This window comes from Gymnodraco acuticeps, unplaced genomic scaffold, assembly GCF_902827175.1.
Source record: "Gymnodraco acuticeps unplaced genomic scaffold, fGymAcu1.1, whole genome shotgun sequence".
NCBI lineage: Eukaryota > Metazoa > Chordata > Actinopteri > Perciformes > Bathydraconidae > Gymnodraco > Gymnodraco acuticeps.
The window spans coordinates 1,141,059-1,159,904 of record NW_022990510.1 but is presented as its reverse complement, the minus strand read 5'-3'; the positions used below and the strand labels follow the sequence as shown (position 1 = coordinate 1,159,904).

The 18,846-nt window shown below is 40.8% G+C and overlaps 1 protein-coding gene across 1 annotated transcript in view; it reads left to right on the top strand.

Annotated features, from left to right (window-relative positions):
- cemip (cell migration inducing hyaluronidase 1) overlaps positions 1-18,846 on the top strand; it is a gene marked incomplete in the record, with an annotated part of 278,643 nt that overhangs the window by 127,500 nt on the left and 132,297 nt on the right. The window contains 2 exon segments of the mRNA XM_034226980.1: positions 9,518-9,681; positions 17,635-17,772. Of these exon segments, the coding sequence (XP_034082871.1) occupies positions 9,627-9,681; positions 17,635-17,772 (193 nt within the window).

Below are 18,846 nucleotides of genomic sequence, written 5' to 3'. Positions count from 1 at the left end.
TGCATCCCATAAACCACCGTCTGGATTCCCCTGTGTCCTCCCTGACAGATCCATTGATTCCCTCTCTCCTTTCCTGCTGAAAGATGGTGAGTGTACTCAGGGACGAGGAGTCATTTAACCAGCCGCCAGTAGGAGTCAGGCTTTACTTTCTTTTATATCCATAAAGAAAAAGTAAATCTGTTTACAGTTCTGTTTCATATGGATGTTGAGAGGTATCCATATATCTCTTCATGTTGCTCTCAAAGTGCATGATGCATTTAACTTCATTTTAACTTCAATATTTAAAAAACAAATCTTCCCGGGGGAGCATGTCCCCGGACCCCCCTAGAGGGTGTCAGGTCCACTCCCCACTTGTAAAAATAACACTTTACCACTGCACCCCCTCTAATCTCAGATGCACCCTGAGTCATTTTGTTTAAGTACAGTGAGCCTTTCTAAAATATACAGTAAAGAGACAAACCCACCAGCATTAGGATATAATATGACTTTGAGCCAAATACTTGTTTTTGGGCTGTATAAATAAATGTACTTGAAACAGTTGCTGATTTAGAGTACTGGCACCTTTTGTATTCCAATTCAAGCACTGGTCACAGGTCTGTGGGGGTGGCTTGTAGTCCGTGATGGTCCTGATACCCTGCCACAGGCTCCGTGTGTCTCTGCTGTCACTGAAGTGAACTATAATCTTCCGGGAGTACTGTCGTTTGGCTTTACGGATGCCGCGGGATAGTTCGGCCCTGGCTGCTCTGAGACCAGCTGGATTGCCCCCTCTGAAGGCGATGTTGCGGGCCCTCAGCAGCCTGTGGACCTCTCCTGTCAGCCATGGCTTCTGGTTGGCCCTGATGGTGATGGATCTGGTGTGAGTCACATCCTCAATGCATTTGGTGATGTAGCCCGTAACAGTTTCTGTACATTCCTGGATGTTGGTGGTGTTGTTGTATGTGGTTGCCTGCTTAAACATGTCCCACTGTCCCAGTCTGTAGTTTCAAAGCAGTCTTTGAGCGCAGCTGTGCTGTCCTCTGACCAAACATTACCTCTTTTGAAACTGGTTTGGTGACCTTCACATACAGGTCTGTATGCCGGTTTTAACATAACAGTGATGTGGTCATAGAGGCTGATGTGGGGGAGGGGAGAAGCCTTGTATGTTCCTTTAATGGTGGTGTTAACAATATCCAGGGTGTTGTTTTCTCTTGTAGGGAAATCAACCTGTTGGTATATTTTCGGCATGAAGGTTTTCAGGTTTGCATGGTTGAAGTCCCCAGCGACGATGAGAAGGCCGTCTGGGTGGGTTAACTGCTGGTCAGATATGGCCCCCTCCATGATAAGACTCTTCTTCGTAGCTTGTAGAATTAAATAAAGTTCACAAAATGGCAGTTACGAAGATGGGAGCCATATTTGTTGAGCCATTTCTTTTAATACCCACAATAAAAGTTAGCCTGATACATTTCAATATGCTGGCTTGAGTGTTTGAATACGGCAAACATGGAGTTAGCTGTGTGTAGTGGGGCCACAGTCCAGTTTCTTTCAGGTTGTAATGATTAAAAAGACCAATATCATCTGTTATCTAAAGTGTAGTATCCCTCTGAGGCTGCATTACAGTTCTCCCTGAGACCCCATTTACACGGGAACGTTTGCGTTTACGCACCATATGCGTTTTCAAAAAAGTATTCCGTTCACACGCATTCGATTCGTCCGTTCATACGACACCGCTCGACCCGCTGGAAACGCTGTAGTACATATGCCGGGCCTGTAAGTGGCGCTGCTGCCGCCACAAAATACACCACAAGCAGCGAAGAAGACTGTTGCCATGATCGCTTTGGATAAAAGCGTCAGCTTAATGCAATGTAATGTAATGTAATTGCCCTTCTTTTTATTCTTCGCGGTGGATTTAGCAACATGTAGTTCATGTAATTCTCCGTGTCCACTTGTTGATGATGGTTGTGGTAGAGGAGCTGTAGATTTTACACTAACATCTGTAGCACGGTCAGTAGCAGTAGCACTAGCAGTAGCTACTGACAGTAGCTATTGACTGTGCTACAGCAATGAGCAGCAGAGGTGGGGAGAGGCGGGGCTTTGGCTTCATCTATCGGGAAATAATCGTATAGGACGTACACACGGAGCCGTTTGCCCTCCCAGAGCGTTCCGTTTGCAGATCTATCCACCTTGGGACCCGTTACCGTTTGCGCCGTTCCGTTCCGGCCTTGTGTGAACGAAAAGGCTATACGCGAGAGAAACTATGCAGATACAACCCGTTTCGTCCTCGTGTGAACGGGGTCTTAGCAAGCCCCCAGGAAGTGCGCCGGACTCAGATGAAAATATTCGTGCTGGCCAAACGGCGGTACTACACTTCCGTTTGGTTGCCAGGCCCGGAAACACTTTTTCCATTGACTTACATGGGGAAAGAGTGGTCTGTAAATCGTTAGATAATTTTTTTTAAACTAAATAAACAACCCAGTATGAACACTTGTATAGCCCTTATTAAAAACATTCGTTCCTCAAGTTGTAAAAATTTGCTAATAACGTTATTCTGAGAGTTATTTCCCTCTGCATTATGAACGCGCATCTAACCCACGGGACCGCGCTGCCCGGCACGTTCAAGTTACGTGTTCAGCATGGTCCCGACCAATCAGAGCACACTGTGCTCACAGGGAGGGTGGGGCTGGAGCTATTGGAGCTACAACGAGCCGTTAAAGGCAGAGAGTGAAATTCAGTGAATACACGTAGTTTACAGAGATGCTGTATGAGAAACCAATGTGAGTTGCGTTTATCTTTACCCATGGATGCACAATAAGAACGGATCCATATCGTCTTACTGCCATCCCACGGAGCTGTAATAATGGATATATTGCACATGTTTGCTGTAATTCATTATCATACTACATGGGCTGTATGATTACATCTTGTACCGTAAATGTTGTATTAAATAAAGTTACTATTACCGACGTTAGATTAATGTCCCTGTAGTTTCTAATTGCACTAAGAAGCTTATTGCACTGTATATATCCTATAGGCTACAGTGCAATAATTCTTTCATGCTAAATGAAGCTCTGTTGGATATCACTAGATCCTGTTACAGCGTAATATAAGTACATAACGATTGATGTGTACATTAGCATAATGACTAGCTAGCCGCTATCTGCTAACTGCCGCCTCGTTAATATCAAATCCATCATAATAACAAATCATTACCATGCTGTCATGAACGCGCGGTGCTGTTATGTGTACGCAAATTGACGTGCTTGATGTGAACGAGCATTTTGGTTAAAGTTGCGCATGCGCTATGAGCGCTCATACGGGTACTTCTCAGGCATGCTGGGTAATCTGTGACGTTTCGCTCTCTCAAAAGTTGGGCCATTTTAACATCATGCGCTAATGAGCAACTCTCATAGGAATGAATGAGGCCCCGCCTCCCACGCTGTATCCAGTTCTTATTATACATCCATGGGTCTTAGATGTAAGGAGCCTTTTGGCCCTGAGAGGAAAACATATGCCATCTCATGAGACACTCTCACATCATGCATCGATGGGAACACAGACATTGTTTCCTTGTACAGCCCTGTAATAATCACTCTCACATTCACCCAACATGTGTGGGTCACTCCTGTTCCTGCAGGAATTTAGAGAATCCAGATCTCTCATTTACATAAATAAATGCAGTCTAACTGTCCTTTTAGTTTAAAGTGTTCCATAAATAAAGCCTTCATAAAATCTCCCCATGCTTTGGACAACTTGCAATCTTTTCAAAGGATTAAAGGATTGTCCTTCTTCTGTCAGGATCACCTGCAGGATGTGGTTCTTTTGTTGCCAGACAGTGCTGATAGATATGCCATGATCATAACTGCATGCTATTAGCTTTATTCATCCATTAGAGAACTGAACACATCCCTGTGTGCAGATGTTGTCAGGCAGCCCTGTTATCCAATGGAGTAAACACAGATCCATCAAAAATGTTCTGATGTCTCTTAAATGGTTTTCAAATGAACAGCAAGCTAGTGCATTCTTGTTATTGACTGACTACAAAGGTGTTGGTTAAGTTGTACACATGTTATCCAACACAATATGTAATTATAAAGCTTTATTTGTATAGCACTTTTCATACACCCGGTGCAGCTTGAAGTGCGTTCACAAAATATAACAGAAACAAGAAATTAATTTCAGGTCAGACGTTCAAACATTTATGCACACGTATGCAGGATAAAAACATCCCTTAACATTTGAAGGGACACAAGGAGGTAAAAGGTATGATAATAACACAAGTACAATAAGATAAATAATGATCCAAATGTTCATGACATCCTCTTGGTAGAGTAAATCAAGAGATAAGATCAAATGAATAAACACAATAAAACAGTAAGACCTATCAAATAAATACATTATTTGAACAATAGGACAAATAATTATAACAATAATACAAATTAAAAGACCAATTAAAAGCGGATGTCGCTAATAAAAATCTAATCTAAAAAAGACGTCTTTAGCTGTCGTATGAAAATGTACTTAAGGAAACTTTTACAATTTGTAGAACATAAGCAGGCAAACAAATGTAACACATGTATTAGAAAGACAGACACATCCACATAGTTTTCCTTCAATTCAATGAAGGATTATGCTAATACAAAAATCCAATAATGCAACTGAGGGCGGCGTTCACTATCATTTCTATACAGTGAAGCAGAAGGAGCCATTTTAATTGTAAAATGCTGCCACTGCGCCCACAGCCATCTTAGTTTGATTGACTCTGATTTCATCTCAAGGACTGTGTGGAGATGACTTAGTAGAGAGGGTGGTCCAGGTGCATTGGTCCTCTTGATAGCGCTGTGTAAAACATGTTATGACAGCAATCATATTCCTACCATCTCTAAGCGGTGTGAAATGTAAATACTCTTGTTCTTAGCGACTGTGTGGAACAGGACCAAAACAACTCTTCATGATTCATTTTAAAAACAGAAGATAACAAACCGGATGAAATAAACACAGCAGTTTAGCTCATTCAATCTGCAGTAGCTGTGACCAGAACACACATATTGACTGAAGTGGCAATTGAATGAATCTTTTCAGAATCAGGTTTATTGCCATTAAACAAACGAAGAATTTGCCTTGGTGTAAAACTGGACTTTAATTAAATGTATTCTGTCTACAGAATTCAGATAACTATATTAAGTACGTTGAAAGCAATCATTATTTAGTTTAAATGGGTTGAATGTCATATTATTGCTTTCAAAAGCCCACATTTCAGCCTTGCCTTTCCTTGCCTATTATCAAAAACAATTTCATAAAAACTATTATAACATTAAAATATAGAGAAATATTAACATGAAATATAGATACCAAAATACTTTGTACTAGGGCTGTGCGATTATGGCAAAAATCATAATCACGATTATTTGGTCAATAATTGATATCACGATTATTTTGACGATTATTCATTGACCATTTATTGAACTTTAAAACAAATAATATTTTACCAATAAACAAGATCAATAAATGTGTTGGAGCGCACTTCCAAAACCATACTAAACATATATTAATATGATAAATAAAAATTAATTAGACCAAAATAAATGAAATCAAATATGTTGCAGTGCACTGTCACAACCTACTGAAAACTCCTTAACATATAGCCAACATGTTGGTAAAACATATTCAACATATTCCACTCAGTTAAACGCTGAAGGCTGGCCAACCGTCATGGTCCAGAAGTAACAGGAAATAAATGTTGAACTACAATTTAAGACCAAATAAAAATGTTTAGGCCACCATGGCAAATGCTGGTAGGGCTGCTCATGTCATCTCTTAAAGATTGTTCGCAAGAAATACCAGCCTGTGTACATGGTCTGGTTTCAGAGATGAGCGCAGGCAGGTGACAATATTGCCACCTGTACTGAAGACCCTCTCTGAAGAGGAACTTGTGGCAGTGCTGCCACATGACACAGGAAAAAAAGAAAAGACTCTGAAGAACCCTTTCTTTGTCATTATATAAAAATAGTGTTGCTACAAAAGTATAAATTAGGCTTACTAATAAGACAACTCAGATCTGAAGCTACACAGGAATCTGCTGCAACAGTGCAATAAAAAAGACAACATTAATAGAATCAAACCCTTTTTTTGTTGCATTTTATTAGAGTATAAAAAGAAATGCCTTTAAAATAGGATGCAAGCAACACTAGTTTCTGAACTGATAGACTATAATCAATTTAAACAGAACAGATCTTAATGTTTGCATTCTTATACCATTTTGTACAATAATTATAATGAATAAATTCAAACAAACCAAAACTTACAGCAGATTAATAACGGTATCTAACTTGAGTTTTTATTATATCAAAAACCTGTTGAAATGCTACTGTTATTTTTACTGTCCCCCAAAAGCGCGTCGGCAGCCTCCAGGAATGCTTCTTTCACAACTTCGCCGTCTTTGAAAGACTTCATGTGTTTCGCAAGAACGTGACTGACCTGATAAGATGCTATGGTAGCAGCCTTGCTCTTGTTGTTGGGCCTGGTGAAAATGGACTGCTGTGCATTTAGCTGTCCTTTCAGGCCCCTCCCCTTTTGGAGCGTAGGGCAGAATTAGGAGGGAATTCCGTCTCGTAGCGTTTGTGCACTGTTTTGAAATGCCGCTCCTAAATTACCCTTCTTCGATAAAGCCACGCTCGCATTGCAGATGAGACAGATGGACTTTGAATTGGAATAGATACAAAAATAATCATCCTCCCACTCGGAGTGAAAATTATATATTTTGGGCTTTTTTGCTTCTGCCATAATTGCGGTCTTGTGTGTGTGCGGACTGTCACTCCTGTTGACCATCCATGCTGTTGACACGGACAACGTCAGCGAACTAGTGCACTGCTCACCAGCCACGCCCCGACACATGGGGTCACGCCGGCCAATCACAAAGCTTTGATGCGTTCAAGTGCATTATTCTGGCACGGGAACATTATGTTACAGCACATTAACGATAAAACAGAATATTGTTGTTCTATTTTTAGACATCTCGCGATCGACTGGGAATCTCCCCGCGACCCTTCTTTTTAACTAGTTGCTGCTCTTGTTCTGACATCTTCGCTTGCGCTGAACACTCACAACACATGTCACTCCCACGTGGCCGAGTGGGCTTTTAGGGAGGGGCGAAAGCGCACCCAGCTAAATAATCGTATTTTGTCAATTATGCTGTTTTCCTAATCGTCGCAGACCATAATCGTAATCGCGATTAAAATACGATTAATTGCACAGCCCTACTTTGTACTGTATAATATGACAACAAATATGTGCAATATTGTTATGAAAAGTGGAAAGCTGTCCAGATATTTAAAGAGGTAGCTTTGTTTACAAATGAGTGTTCTTTTGCAGCTCAGGGATGGATCTGCTGCTGGGGAAGAGAAGAGCATGACTCATATTGAAATGCAGAGGAGTTGACCTGGGAGAAATGTAGTGTGGACAGAGGTCAAGTATGCTGGCCAGAATTATAGAGGGACAAGCAAACAAGCTGAATAAAAGATGAGGCTGTGTGTCTCATTAGGAGAGAACATGCATGGTGCAGGCCAGCACCCTACAGCTGACTGCACCCCCCCTCTCTGTCACCAGCAGTACACACAGCAAGCTAATTGCATGATAAAACAACTGATGATTCATTATTACAGCGTTTCTTCCTCTGAGCTCTCCACATGGCAGCTTGAGATAATTGAATCTAATCAAAGCGTGCATCAGGAAGCTGCTCACTTTGCAGCAATTCAGCCGCTTTTCTGGAGGCCACGGAATCTTCACACGGCACAACTACATTCCATGAATCCAACTGCAGTAAACATTGTTCAGTCATTAAACGAGTCATTCAAAATGCTTAATGCCGTGATTGACTAACTTTCTTAATGTAGCTGCGGTCAGGGAGACTCGCTGCCAGCTTGGCAGGAAACTCCTTGTGAGTGTGTTTTTTAAAAGCAGCCATTCGAGGATCAGGGTTGGTGAGGATTTTTGAAACAACAGATTATAATATCGCGTGCTGTTCGTAAATTGCAGATCAGGAAACATTTGTACTTTTTTTATCTGTCCAAAAATGTGCTTAAAGTTTCTTAGACTTAGCACATGACATGGCTGATAGCTTCGTCATTATCAGTGCTGGACCTGATGGCTGCAGGCCACACCAAGACTTTAAACCAAACAATACAATATACTGCATCCATAATACTTGTAATACTTGTACAATTTTCTCAAATTGTATCGAAAAGACATACAAAATAAGGTTGAATATACTATTGCAAAATGTTACAAACTCCATTTAAAAGTGTATCTTTCCACAAACAGGTACATCTAAAATTAGGAAGACTTATTATTACTGTGTACATTGAAAATACTTGTAAGCATTAACTATGCTGAACGGTGCATGGGATATTGAAGGGCAATAGAGCAACCTCTCCAATGCCATGAGAGGCAGAAAAGGACAAGTCAGCTTGGTTGGTAACAGCTCACTGTTATGCCTGGTGATAAGTCACTGACAATAGAACAGCTCTGAAGACCACACTGTCACACAGCCTTGGGGAGAAACACATTACAAGTAACAGGATATGATACAAAACGTATTCCCTTACAGTTACATGGAAACATATGTAATCAGATTACTGTTACATTTCAAAACATTGGGATCACTAGCAGGATAACAGTGTTATTCAAACCTAAAAGATCATATAGTGTTTGTTGTAAAGGATCTCTTCTCTTAGAGCTGTACTGTTCTGTAGGATAATACTTTGAGTGTGAATCTATACTTCTACTGCCTGAATCTGCTTCATGGTGTTCACTTTCTTTGTTCATTTGTTCTGTTTTTAACTCAGCAGGTGAACCTGTATGTTCATACATTTTGTGTGAGAGCTTAACTGTGTGTATTCAACTGAAACGGAGCATTTTCTGTCAGTTCAGATTTGATTTCTTATTTTTATTTTGTAAACGGTGGCAGTGTATTGGCTGCTGCCTGAATCTGCTGAATGAAAGGCAGGTCTTCATATCAATAATATCATTTCTGATCCTAAATATCCTGGTTTCTGTTTTTCTAAGGTCACAATGTTCTGTTGTCTTCATACACATATGGGTTTGCTGTAGCTCAGTCTGTAGGGACTTGGCTTGCCGACCGAAGGTTCACTGCTTCCAGTCTCGATAGGACCAAAAATATTGTTTTTTCACCATTTCTCCTGGTGGTGGAAGCCCTTTGGCTCTACCACCTCTTCATCACTAAAGCTCGTGTTTGAGAATGTGTGTGTATTGTGGGGCGTATGTGTGTAATTGTATTGTAAAGTGATCAGGTTTATATTTGTATACTAAGGTTAGATTACTGATTACTTTTTTTACACGTCACTTGTAGTGGAATTACTTTTTTAAAGTAATCCTCCCAACCCTGCTCCCTTTCAGTAGGAGTCTGTCATTATGTATTTGAAGATAAAGCTTAAAGCAGGAATTAGAACCAGACCTCCTGCTCGCCTGTACACCAGACAGTCACCTATCCATGCTGAGTCTTCTGCATTTCAATGTGATGTTGCAGGTGCCTTTGGTGTCCTCCCACTGTGACTTCAACACACCCACTGTGACCCCACGCTCACTGGGAGGTCTGCAGCAACCTTTGAAGGCTTCAGGTCAGCGGCGGTGGAGAGATGAAGACGTGCTGCCTGATCCTGGCAGCTCTGCTGCTGCCCAGCAGCCACGCAGGTGAGTCAGGACATCTTCTGAGTCTCATCTCTGCTTTCCAGAGGGGGGAGGAGTACTCAGATCTGGTACTTGAGTAAAAGTAGAAGTACTCAGATCTTGTACTTGAGTGTTTATATGATATGAAATCCGAAAAACATTTACAAAAAAAATAATAATACTTAATTCCGAGTGTTCTTGCTTTTCTCTTTGAAAGTCATCACATAACGGCATTGTAATACACGGTTCGGCTGCATTACATATTACAGATCTGCCGTAGTTCTTTATTTATAGATCTCTGATGAGAAGACCTTTGGAAAAACTGAGAAAATGCCGCCGAAACTGAATACTTGACGTGGATCATAAATATATCAACAATTAAACAACATCTTACATTTCTCTTCACACAATACTTCTCCTTGTAGTATCAACACTAACACTAACACTGTGTGCACCATGTCATCAGAGGTATCGCTGGAAAGCTCCGTCTCTCCTGCACAATCTCATCAGATCCAAATATGGTCATTTCCTTTGTATCAGCAACCAATCGTGAAAGTACAAAGGGGTCTTAAACCAAGAAACGAAATCTCATTGGCTGGTGTCAATTTCTGACAACGTGATTCGTTCAGATGCGTCACGTGATGTGCTAAAACACTTCCTGGTTAGCTTTCAGCTAGAAATTTAAATCTCAAAATGGCAAAAGAACGGCGAAAAAAACTTTCACAGAGAAGACAACAACAATTGTCACTTGCACAAAGCAAGATTATAAAAAACACAAATGACCCCGAACATGAAATACCTTCACGGAGTGCGTCGAGGCGCAAGCTGTCATCCAAAGAACAGCTAGCACCTCACTGCAATCTTTAAAGGTCGGTTTCTCAAAATGAGTTTTTTCTCCTACTCTGAGTCCATCCATCCATCCATCTTCTCCCGCTTATCCGTGGTCGGGTCGCGGGGGTAGCAGTTCCAGCAGAGAGCCCCAAACTTTCTTTTCCCTGGCGACATCAACCAGCTCTGACTGGGGGATCTACTCTGAGTTCGAAATGTCCACTTCAGTAGCACGTACATACACCAAACCTTCCAGTTATATTCCTATCAATATTATGAAGGCTTTTACAGAAGGGTTTGTTCATATGTCATTCATAGCCTGAATTATACAACATTGTATACCTAAAAACATGGCAAAAATGGATATTTTAGGGCTGTTGACAGTATTTTCTGATTTATGGAGTGATAAAGAGAGATATCCAAAATCCCTTCTGTAAAAGCCTTAGATGCTAATATGACTACAAAATGAAACGAGAATTTTGAACCTGGCTTTATCCAAAGTTCAGATTTCGATTCCTGAAATGTGTTAAAATATGTGCATATTTAATGAGATAATGGATAATTTGCATATTTAAACATGCTATTTCAGAACACTTGTAATACAACAAACAATTGCCTTATTGTAAGTAATTAACTGGAGAAATGTCTAGCTGATACCTTTAAGTTAAAAAAAAGTACCCTATTCACCTGGGGTGTCTCGCCTTAAATAAGAAAAAAGCTTTGGGGGGTATCTACATCCTGCGGTCCTGTGTCCTGCATCCCGAGCCCTGGATCTTGAGTCGTGGCTGTGGTCCTGGATCATAGGTCCTGGATGGATATCCTCGTGGATTCATCTTCCTATTATACACACATGCATTTCCAAACATTTGGACTACCTATGTTGCAAATGTATTATCTCTTTGATTTACACACGGCATCTATTGCACGTCTGTCCGTCCTGGGAGAGGGATCCCTCCTCTGTTGCTCTCCCTGAGGTTTCTCCCATGTTCCCTTTAAACTGGGTTTTCTCCGGAAGTTTTTCCTTGTACGATGTGAGGGTCTAAGGACAGAGGGTCTAAGGACAGAGGGTCTAAGGACAGAGGGTGTCGTATTGTCATACTGATATTCTGTACACACTGTGAAGACCACTGAGACAAATGTAACATTTGTGATATTGGGCTATATAAATAAACATTGATTGATTGATTGATACAGATACATATTAAGCCTGACAAACTACTTGTAGGTAATTTTGGAGAAACCAGCTCGAGTGCGCTAGAATTTGAAAATACACAGCCGGAAAAAAATCTTCCACTTCCTCACAGAGCCCCTCCTCCAACACACACGAACGCGCACATGACCAATGAGGGCACGAGATAAGTTTGTGCCCAGATGGAAGGCTGACAGGCAGGTAGGCCATCCAGTTACTTTAGCCGGCTCAGATGATTGGTCGTGCTTTTTACAGCGCTACGGCTTCCACAGATGATATTTTGTTATGGATTTTTTGTCAAAGCACTTGACAAAAAGCAACTAGTTTTATGTGTACCTTGTCCTTGCCAACACTAATGTTATCCACAGCATACACAGCGATCACGCAGTTCTTAACGAGAAAACTAGTTGCTAAAACAAAACACGGGAGTGTACCTTGTTAGCTAATGTTATCTACTGTAGCTGACATTAACGTTACACATTACACTCGTTTAACACTCACCGAAACCTTATCCAGCCGGTCCCGCATGCTGGCTCTTACGGAACCGACTAACTCCCCTTTTGTGTAATAGCAGCTCTCAACATGCCCAGACGTGTAATGATTTCCACCTCCTTTAATACTTTTCACCTCATTCTGGTGATGGTGACGTGTGTTGTGTGAGACCAGAGATGTAGTTCATTGAGCGGTTTCACACACAAATATGTGTTAATTCACAGTTTTACGACAAACTGATTTTTTCTTGACTTGCAAAATTATCTTTTAAATTGACAAACATCTATGTGTAATTCATGGCACAATTCAAACAGGATCGAAAGATAATTTCTCTCTCGCCGTTGACTACAATACATATTGTTTCCGAAATAAGGTCCCATGGAGGATCACCGGAAAGGGAGGGACTTCGGCTCTCTATAGCTGGGACAAGGTTCCATAATAACCTTTCAGCAATGTGTAATTCAAGAGTGTCCCTGGGCAGGCCGTTCTCTGGAAAAAGAAAAGAAAATCCAATATTGGAAAATACAGCCTGCAGCTCTCCACCCTTCTGCGTTTAGCCCGTCCCACCAGAAGAACACAGCTTGTGCTTTTATAGTCAAAAATATTTGGACGTTAAACAGCCAAAATACATCAATGTCACATCAGAAATCTAATTCTGATGATTTAAAGAACATATAGATACAGTCCTATAGTGACATTAAAGAGGCCCTATCATGTCATCGGGGTGTTCCCTCTCCTGTAGTGTGTTCTATAGGTCTGTGTGCATGTAAATGTTCTGCAGAGGCTAAAATCCCTGTGTTCCCTCCAGAGGGAGTTTCTCTCCTAACTCTCCTTTTATTGACTCTGAAGATTAAATACATTTAAATATATTGGTGACCAGTTTACCTGAGTGCTGTCCTCTCATGGATTCTCAAGTTATGTATTTGTATTCAATAATATTGAATTTCTCTTACTGAAGCCACTTATGATGACTTTAGGCAGTTTCCAACTTATTTTGGTTTGACTTGCTATGTTACGCTCAGTTATTATCCTTATATTGCTTGTGATTAAAGCGAAAAAACCAGGTGTAATGCTTTGAAGTCTTTATTTTTCTTAATGTATTGTTTGCAATATGATTCTCCCTGACTCACTGTACCTGTGCTGATGGTTTCTGATGAAGCTCAGGCTCAGTACTTTGTGTGATCGTAAAACACTCCAGCAACCTGCAGCCACAGATATCAAAGAACTGAGTTCAGACACTCACACAGAATTGTGCATGAGAATATCTGCTGATGAGGAACTTTTATAGGCTGGATGAAATCTTATGCCTTTGGTATTCACGTTATGTTTGTATAGGTGTGTTCCGCTATATCCATGCTTCAAATGAAGGTACATTGAAATATAAGCAGAACAATGTGGATTAGAAAGTGGTAACTCTAGAGCAGGGGTATTCAACTAAAACTCAACGAGGTCCAGTTAGAGAAAATGTCCCCATGCAAAGGTCAGGAACTTCAAAATGTCTAAGTTATGAATTAGTGTGATATTGAAGTAGCTGTAGCTTTATCAACGTCTGCATGTAATCAACAACTGACTGCCAATCAAATAAAGAAAGTACAATTCATAAACAACAATATTTATTGTCTATTAACATTGAACTACACAGATATACAGTAAATACTGTGGATATGTGTAATGTTCCTCTCGGGCTGCATTTACAAATAAAATAGGAGAAAATAAATAAAATAGCTTTTGAAAATATGTGCATCTTAAAAGTGCTTAATTTTAGATAAATAAAATAAAGTGTAGCAGCAGCTTGAGTTTCCCTTTTTCTTTGTTAACCGTTTCACATCATGACTTAACAGTTTCAGACGATTATAGAAAAATATCAGTCTTTACACATCATAACAATTGAACAGTTTCAAAGTTTCTCTTTCTTTCCCTCTTATATTGTAGTCCCTCACTCACTTTGTTTTATTCAGTGCGAGAGTTGAGCTGGAGCTTGTCCTGCCAGGAGTTTAGATCTGGGCTGAAATGGTGTCAGGGCCATTCTCATACACATGCAGGTGCTCATTGGTTTCAGTGATGCAAACACAGGTATGGTGAAAAAAGAGAGAACTATTCCAAGCAGAAAAAAACCTGCGTAATATACCATCTGACAAAGGCCTGAGCTATAATGGAACTACAGGAAAGGAAAAAGAACCAAAAAGCAGAATAGGGTCTACGATACGATAATACTCCATTTCCAGCATTAAAAAGGACAAATATTTAAGACAAGAAAGAAGGAAACAGACATTTAGCATTGCATCAAGATCACTGAAGAGAAACATGCTCAAGACCCGTACATTAGATCAGGGATTTCAATCAGTATTTATTTTGAGGATTGACTGGTGCACAAAACAATGCTGCAGGACAACCTCATCAAATCGTGGGACCCTGTATCTCCGATTTGATGGGAACAACTCATTCTTACTGTTCAGGTCATGGTTGGGGTCAGAGATGATGTTGTTGGTTTAAAAAGACCTGTACATGTGGACTAGCCGTCAGTATGCACAGGAATACGAGTCATTGCAGGACAGCAGACACCCTCCACAGACATTCTGAGGTCTGGAGGGCCAAACAGCCGTCACTCCGTTTGATTGCACGTCAGCAGCCAACACTCTGTTAGCCCGCTGGGAAATCAGCCCCACCATTCAGGTCTCTGGCCACTCAATGCCATTGACGGATCCATTAGGTGAGAGGGAGATGAGGTAACCACACACACTTGAGAGCAATAGATGAAACCTCCATTGGACACACTGGATGGTTACACGCAGCATCTCAGTTCTGTGCTGACAATAACAGACACAAACCAAATGGGTCCATCAATCACTCTTACTCTGGAATGAGCAGCCTAATAACCTTGTGTGCTATCTTATCCCAATGTAGGTAATAGCTGAAAAAGTGATAGTATTTGTATAGTATTTACAATGGAAAGAAACACCTTTTCCCTGAAACTTCAGGAACAGCAGTTTAAAGAAACCTGGAAATTGTTAAGGCACTTGTTCGATCGGGCTTTTGTATAATCCATGCCGGGTTTTGTGTTTGTCTTTTAGCCGTAACACACACAACCCATGTACTGCTCTATTTGTTCTTCTACTTATTATTTTATTTTTTTGCTCATGTATTTACCTATTTATTGTACATTGTTGTGTTTGTTACTTTTGGGTCACTAACCAATATTGAGCTTTTAGCTGAGCAAAATGACCGCAAATTCAAAAAATTACAAATAAAAGCAAAAGTTATAGAGTAGACAAGGAGTGAACCCCTGCTCCCCACCAAAGAAATGAGCCTGGACAACCATCCAGGGTCTGCTGAGCCCCTTGTTCAGGGTCGCCTGCTGCCTGGCTGACAATGCACCCAGCCCCAGTGCCTCTCCCTGTGGTGTGCCCGCAGCACAGCAGTTATTTCTGGCTGAGCTTGGCACCAACCACACATGCTCCACTTCCAGTTCTGGCTCTGGTGAGGGGCGACTGTTTCCCTGTTGGAGGAGAGGAGTGGCAGCTCCCTCTTGGCCAATTCATACTGTCAATCATTCTTAGTCTGGCTCCTTCTTTGGGGCCAATCTTCTTTATTTCCTTATAAGGATCCCAATTAGCACTAACATTGGCTATTCTTCCTGGGGTCCGCACACAAACAGTCTAACATAAATCAAACAAAACAGCTCTTCATCTCATGCAATCAAGTACTAAATAAATAAAAAACGCCATCCTTTTAACCATCATTAAGGCAAACATTATTATTATTATTATTATAATAATAATACAATAAGTTGAACATAGGCCTAGTCACAGGCACAGTTCAATTATAATCTCTGACACCAAGATATTAAGCAAAAGTTTGAAACAGTCTTTTGAGTTCCATGAACAACGTGCACCGGCAATTCATTCTCCCTCACCATGGCTCTGAAAAGGACTGGTTCTGAATCATATTAGATTTAGATTTATGTAATGTGGACCCTTTTTCTATTGCATGGTGTTTGCTTTGGGAGACCCAACCATTAGCTATTTCCCAACCCACACCACAAAAAGGTCAGGATATTAGGAAGGGGAATTGCAGGAAAAGGACCATTTCACTTGTAGTAACAAATATCTAAATAATTCAGGTGGTAAGTGCAACACTCTGTCTGACCACACCAGAGGCCTGTACTACGAAGCAGGATGTTCTCTTAGCGGCTAACTTCAGGGAAAACTCTGGGTTTCCGGTCCTACGACGCTGGTTCACTTTTTAGCGGGCTAGATCTCCATGGTAACTGATGCTGTGCGGCTAACCTGCTCCGGAGCAGGTTAGGTTGCAGGCTAAGAGCTCAACTCAGTGAAAGCACCGCCTGCTGACCAATCAGAGCTCAGTGTGCAGAGTTTAAAGAGATCAAGTCATATTACAGGAGAAAGGAAATACAGAAAAACTGCCGTTGCAGGAAAGACGGCCGGCAAAAATCACCGACTGTGTGAACGTGAACATTAATAGAATATCACCTCCCATCTTCAGAGCAATCTGACTATTATAACATTAGCGTTAAGAAAGCTTACTGAAATATCTGCCACAACATAAGTAACCGGATCAGAGTAACATTAAGTACAGTCCGCGGCATATCACTTCATAATGTATCATGTATCTCCTGATCTGAGTCAGCTGAGCCGTATCTGGCCGTGCAACACTCACAGCGTCACAGACTGTATGCAGAAGTATTATTTGAAGCAACTCATTAAGTTGAGGAAACACTCGAGTCAAATGTAATGAAAGTCAGATGGTGTTTTAGACGGGGCAGTGATATCATAAACCTGTTATTGTACGCATTCAAACACTTGTTCTGTTACCAGCTGTATGCACCTTGCAGGTGCAGCTCTGTGGCTTTGATCCTGGATCAAGTGTTTAAGTCATGGATGTTTAAAGTTTAACTTCTTCATATGTCTAGTATTAAAGTTCACTTTTCATTCAGGAAGTATGACGCTGCGCTGTCAGTATGCTTGTCCATGTTTGTGATTGGTCGAATGCTCCAGATACCACCCCTTTCATGTGAACGCGCACCTAACTAGATAGGACACGGCTGGCTTGAGCGATCCACTTGATAACCCGCGTCGTAGGACCGCTTAGCGAGAGCGCGTATGTTTTGGATTAGGCCAACCGGCTAACTCAAACATATCCAGGTTAGGTTGAACCAGCTTCGTAGTACAGGCCTCTGAAGTCACAAATGACCTCACTCAAAGGTTGGGTAGAAAGCTTGCCATCATATCATTCCTCCTGACTGCATCACACAGCCTCCCTCCTTTTTTAATTCAGTGGTAAAAGTACATTATTACTCTTTGAAATGTATTGGATGGATATATACAGTTGCATTAAATGGAAATACTTAACTCTACTAAGTAGTCTACTTAATCTAATTACTTAGATATTTTCCACCACCATGTGTGTCGTTATAAGTGACATGTTGGTGTGTTTTCTGTCTCCTGCAGTGTGTCCTGATAAAGAGACAGGACTGCAGCCATGGATGCCGGGACACAGCGAGGACCACCGTGTTACCATCGGTTACGGCAGGAAGGTCCTCCTCACAACTTCAGCTACGGTCCACTCCATTGAGATTCTCAGTGGCGGTAAGCCAGAAGAGTCAATATGGTGTCAATCTTTCACAGTGAAATGCTGTCTTTATCTTATGTAATGTGACATATTAAGTGAAGCAGAGTCTGGTGGGTATAGTGATGTACCCACCAAGGACAGGAACAATTCAACACTGTAACACATATACACATTTATTCCAAAACCCTACAAATCCTTTAAAAAAAAGCAGCTATTCCTCTTTAAAAAGGATGGTCAAGTTAAGTCAAAATAATAAAACACTGAATAAGTAAGAAGTCTATTAAGTATGTAGGATTGCTAAAATAAAAAAACAACAGACACAATACAGAGACATCATTAATTAAAAGTACTCTCTCTGAAACAACAGACCGCATAAAATAATCTTTTTCATTTATGTTTCTCTCAGTTGCTCTGCGCTGTTGTTGTTGTTGTTGTTGTTATATATTGGATATAGAATGAAATATGTAATAAAATAAGTCACGTAACTACATCAGTTTATTAACTGATAGAACAAGGGTCCCTTAAGATGATGAGTTAGGCTTTCTGGCCACCTTACAATGCACTTTGGTTTTTGCTTTTCTATTTGTGTGTAAATCAATCATATTTTAAGGGACCATAGTTTGGTGTTTGAAATCGATGGGTTACTAAGATTTAATGTTAAAGCCGATTTACAGCTTTACTGTATCTTTTCATTACAGCATTTATTATGGGCATCAGTGCTGCTCAGATTATTTTACAGCTCTCAGAGAGCAGAGCGCTTTCTGCTACATTAACTGTAGAAGCACTCGCTCAACATGATCTATGTCTTTATTCTCACTCACTCTGACTTTCATTTTACATTTACTCAAAATAATTCAATAAATACATTAAATCTTGTTGAAACCTGGTAACACAGGTGGTTGGCCAGCTACAGTGTGTGTGTGTGTGTGTGTGTGTGTGTGTGTGTGTGTGTGTGTGTGTGTGTGTGTGTGTGTGTGTGTGTGTGTGTGTGTGTGTACGCACGCAGCCTGAGCCCAGGGCTTTAAATGGTAGGAAGACAAGCCTGATGGCACTGAGTCATGAATGTTCTGCCAGTAGGTTTACTTTTCCTC